This window comes from Eptesicus fuscus, chromosome 4 (genome assembly GCF_027574615.1).
Source record: "Eptesicus fuscus isolate TK198812 chromosome 4, DD_ASM_mEF_20220401, whole genome shotgun sequence".
NCBI classification, from domain to species: Eukaryota; Metazoa; Chordata; class Mammalia; order Chiroptera; family Vespertilionidae; genus Eptesicus; species Eptesicus fuscus.
Window position 1 is genome coordinate 10,899,903 of NC_072476.1, and position 4,482 is coordinate 10,904,384.

At 60.0% G+C, this 4,482-nt stretch overlaps 1 protein-coding gene across 2 annotated transcripts; it reads right to left on the reverse strand.

Moving 5' to 3' along the window:
* Nucleotides 1–709: 709 nt before the first annotated feature.
* LOC103304969 (tryptase beta-2-like) lies at nucleotides 710–3,292 on the reverse strand. 2 transcript variants are annotated; one of them, XM_054714576.1, is made up of 6 exons: nucleotides 3,209–3,286; nucleotides 2,947–3,007; nucleotides 2,624–2,795; nucleotides 2,245–2,510; nucleotides 1,135–1,298; nucleotides 710–1,061 (listed from the first exon to the last, which is right to left on the reverse strand). In XM_054714576.1, exons 2-6 carry the CDS (start codon nucleotides 3,005–3,007, stop codon nucleotides 897–899), a joined length of 828 nt encoding a protein of 275 aa, XP_054570551.1. In that variant the 5' UTR covers nucleotides 3,209–3,286; the 3' UTR covers nucleotides 710–896. The 2 variants fall into 2 exon arrangements, with proteins under 2 accessions (XP_054570551.1, XP_054570552.1); XM_054714577.1 differs by lacking the exon at nucleotides 2,624–2,795 and having other exon boundaries at nucleotides 3,209–3,292.
* Nucleotides 3,293–4,482: the final 1,190 nt, after the last annotated feature.

Consider the following 4,482-nt stretch of genomic DNA (forward strand, 5'->3'; position numbering starts at 1 on the left):
CGGACCTCAGGCCCAGCTCCCTCGCTGGCACAGGGCAGACATGCGGGTTTTGCGCTCAGGAACAGGTCCCCCCTGGTCCTGAGACCCTGACTGGGGACAGCTCTGTCCCCTGTAGCAGCCTGGACACGGGCTCCGCGTGGGAGCTGACACGCTGACGGTGAGAAACGGTGTCCCCCCTGCACGCAGCCACGGGGGACGGCATCACGTCGTGCCCGGTGACGGGAGGCTCCAGCCTCACCCTCCATCCGTCTGCAGAGGTGACACCTGGGCAGCCGCACGACGTGCACATGTGGGTGCGCAGTGCGGCCTGAGGGCTGAGGACAGTGCTGGGGAGGGCGGGCCCTGTGTGGTCGGAGGGCCCCAGGGTGTGGGGATAAGGGTCTACATCGTGACCCCATTGCTGGGTACCTGGCTGCCCCTAGAATTATCCTAGTTCATAGGTCAATGCTCAACCACTGAGCCACTCTGGCTGGGCTAGAGTCATCTTTTAAATGCTCTGTGTTGCTTTATGTGTCCTGAATTCACGTGACCGATCCCTGAGGAGACACAGCCCCAGGCAACAGGGGCTGGGGAGGGGGTGTCCCCACAGCCATGCCCAGTGCTCAGGGCCGGTTCCCCACAGTGACACACAGTGGCCGTGTGGCTGCTCCTGGAGCCCTCCCTCCCCCTCGGTGACGCCCACAGCGGGACACATGACCACAACCACATGTGCTCTTCACACGCTTTAATGAGGGGCAGTGCCCACCACCCACTCCCTGGGCTGAGGAGGTTTGGCAGGGGGGCTCAGGGCAGAGGGCAGGGGAGGTGGAAAGGGAAGACACTGGGCAGGAAGCAGTGGTCGGGGACATGAGGGGCTGGATTCTCCTCGGCCCCAGGTGGCAGCCCGAGGGACGGGCTCAGGGCTCCTCAGGGACGTACTGGTGGATCCAGTCCAGGTAGTAGGTGACGCGGGTGTAGATGCCGGGCCTGTTGGGCTGGGCACAGCCCTCACCCCAGCTGACCACACCCGCCTGCATCCAGGTGCCATTGACCTTGCAGACCAGGGGCCCTCCAGAGTCGCCCTGGGGAGGAGAGGGGTCAGCAAGTGGCTGGAGAGGCTGAGGGGTGGGGCCTTGGGGGAGGACACGGGCGCACCTGGCAGGAGTCACTCTCCTCGTCCCCGGCACAGATCACGTTGTCCTTGACAATCCGGACGTTGTCCCCCGTGGACAGGCCAGTGTGGTATTCCGAGTCACATTTGCTGTTTTCCACGATGGGGACCTTCACCTCCTTCAGGGGGAACGGTGGTGGGAGGGACACTGTGGGGTGAGAGGAGGAGGACAACGCAGGCTGGGCTGGGAGGCTCTGCCAGCCTGCCATGGGATGGCAGCAGGGGGTTGCCACTGTCTCCTTGGTGCCAGGCCTGAGCCCAGGCACATGCAGGGTTGCTGCCTTCTCCCCCAAGGTGGGGCCTCGTCCTTGAGCTCACTTACGCCCCTTTGGGGAAGGGAAGAGGTGGGAGCCAGGCCTGGGTTCCTCCCAGCTCTGACTCCAGGCCAGCCTGGCCCAGGACTCAGTTTTCGGGGCTGGATGGGCTGGGTGTTGTGTCTCCACGGGCGCCTGGGCGATGCCACAATCAGGCCCCTTGTGGGAGGCCCAGAGGACGTGCCTCACGCAGGGCACCTGCTCATGCTCAGTGTCCCTAAGGCTTTGCTCTGGATTGTGGGTCAAGGGGGACAAGACGATGGTGCTGGTGGGTCAGACCAGCTCATCCAGCTGCCCCCTGGCCCTGCTTCGGGCTCCTTGTCGGGGCACAGGGAGAAGAGCAGGCCAGCCTGCGGAAGCGGGCACTGTTCGCTTTCCCTTATTAGTAACGACACCTTATGTGTGTGTGTTTGCTCTCCTTCCTATATCCTGTCCATGAAATACCAGCTGTGACGATGCCCTTTCGTGCCAGGGGAAACTGAGGCACGGAGACGCTAAGTGACTTCCTTGCCCAGGCACCCAGTCCCTGCTCTCCTCTGCCAGACTCATGAAACTACCACTCCCTGAGCTGGTCTATTGACGCCCCATGTTGGGTGCCATTAATGTTGGAGCACCTGGGTGGGCATCCATTCATGCCGGGGTTCTTGTCCCAGCATTACGAAGGGTTCAGCAATCTGGAGAAAGGAGCTGTGCGTAGATTCAATAAGGAGTCCAAAGAAGCCTTTTCTTCCCTCCCCCAGCCCCCCATGCCTAAGCCCTCCAACTGTGGCTGACACTCACCTCCATTGTTCACATCCCCCCAGCCTGTCACCCAGCACAAGGTCCCCGGGGGGAAGGTCTCCGAGGCAGGGGGCAGAGTGACCAGCTGGACATTGCAGGCGATGTTCACAGGGTCCTCCAGCTCCATCAGGGCGATGTCAAACCCCTCCTGGACGACATAGTACTTGGGGTGCACGATGACCCGGTTGACGCGCAGCAGCTTGTCCCGGTAATAGAGGTGCTGCTCCCGCAGCTGCACCCTCAGGTCTGCGGGGTCTGTGATGTGCCTGGAGGGAGAAGCACCTACTCAGGAGACTGAGCAGCCTCCTGTCCACCCCGGAGGGAGTGCGGATGCAGTCCCGGGCCCAGCCCCCACCCATCAGACCCCATGGACACTCACGGTCCCAGGCAGTGCGCGGCGGTCAGCACCCACTGGGGGTGGATGAGGGAGCCCCCACAGAAGTGCATCCAGTAATGGTGTTTGGCTCTCAGGCTCACCTGCCAGAGCCACTTGCTTTCAGGGGCCTCCTGCCCCCCCACGATGCCCACTCTCTCCAGGTCCTGGTTCGGGGCTGGGGCAGGAAACACTCTCAGGACAGGACAGGACACAGCCCGGCCCCCGTGCCCACTCAAACCTGGGCTTCTGTGAGTCCACCACCTGTTGTGGAGCCTGTGGGGGGAGGGGCAGGGACAGGGACAGGGCTGAGCAGGGTCAGGACTCACCAGGGGCCGCGTGGCCCAGGCTCAGCAGCAGGGGCAGTGCCAGCACCAGCAGACTCAGCATCTGGAAGGAGCCAGGAGGGGCTGCTTGACCCAGGGGGGCTGAGCCCGGCGGGGGTCTGCAGGGTGTGGGTGCAGATGGAGTCGAGGACCCCGGGATGAGGGGTCAGTTCAGACCCGGAGTCTGAGGTCCTGCTGCTCTGGATGTGAGGCTCAGCTCTCAGTGCACTAACCCCAGATGGTGGGGTCTGGTGGGGGTGCTTACCTTGACCGGTCCCCGCTGCTATTGCCCCAGCCCACTCTCTCTTCCCCATTTATCCTTCCAGAGGGGTGGGAAGGTCAGAGGAGGGGGTGCTCAATCCTCCAATCCAGGGTGGAGGAAGTAGATGATTCAGACGCAGGGCCCTGCTCCCCACCCAGGATTCCTTGGGTATCTGACAACGTCCATGTCCGGGTGTTATCTGATCAGTTCTGCTGATCACCATGGAACCTTGTTATCTTGGGATCTGAGTATCATCAGTGAGGGACAGGCAGATGGAAGTGACCGTTAGATAACCAGCAGATAGTGTCAGTTCCCCTTGGACACTCCCCAGCCAGGCCCCACTACCCCTGGCCTCCGACCTCCACAACCAGGGCTGACCACTATCCCTGCCTGTTCATCCACCCAGCTCCTCAGTTCCCTGGGCTTCCTGGTTACCAGAGCCTCCAGTCCACCTCCCCCACCACCCAGAGCTCTGATCCTTTTGCATCACCCACTGCCATCCGGATGGCCCTCCTGTGGCCTTAGGGGAGCCTCGGCCTGCCCCCTATCCTGACCAGACACCGGCCTGGCTCTGGGACCCACCTGTCCCTGGCTGGCTCCTGCAGCATCTGTCCCAGGTGACCAAGTGCTTGGTCCCGTTCCTCTCCAGATGTTGGGTCAGCTCTTTGCCCTGTGACCTCAGTTCTTTGATAGGGTCCAGAAATGTCTGGATTTGCGGTTTGTGAGTGATGTTCTTCCCAGCTGTCTACACCCTGAGCTGACCCAGGCCTTGGGTACGATGTGAGGTCGGGCCCCGGCTCTGATTTTTCCGAAGAAGTATAGGTCATTCCTGGAATGCAAAGTTGGTTTAACACGTGAAAATCAATCCACGTAATTCATCATATTAGCAAACTATAAAAGAATAGCTATTGCCGAAACCGGTTTGGCTCAGTGGATAGAGCGTCGGCCTGCGGACTCAAGGGTCCCAGGTTCGATTCCGGTCAAGGGCATGTACCTTGGTTGCGGGCACATCCCCAGTGGGGGGTGTGCAAGAGGCAGCTGATCGATGTTTCTCTCTCATCGATGTTTCTAACTCTCTATCCCCCTCTCTTCCTCTCTGTAAAAAATCAATAATAATAATAAAAAAAAGAATAGCTATTATCCTATGCTTAGCTGCAGGAAAAAACTTTTACATAATTCAACACCCATTTCAATTCAACAGAAATAACTATAGCACACTGTCTTGATTAATTTGCTGAGAATTTTTGGTGAATTAAAATGGGTGTTGAATTGTGTAA

Bases quoted from the DNA above. Each gene is read 5' to 3' on its own strand.
- LOC103304969 (XM_054714576.1), bottom strand. From the start codon at position 3,007: ATGCTGAGTCTGCTGGTGCTGGCACTGCCCCTGCTGCTGAGCCTGGGC. The intron at 1,299-2,244 runs GTGAGTGTCAGC...CTCACCCCACAG, and splicing joins GGGGGATGTGAACAATGGAG to TGTCCCTCCCACCACCGTTC. The intron at 1,062-1,134 runs GTGCGCCCGTGT...TCTCCTCCCCAG, and splicing joins AGGAGAGTGACTCCTGCCAG to GGCGACTCTGGAGGGCCCCT.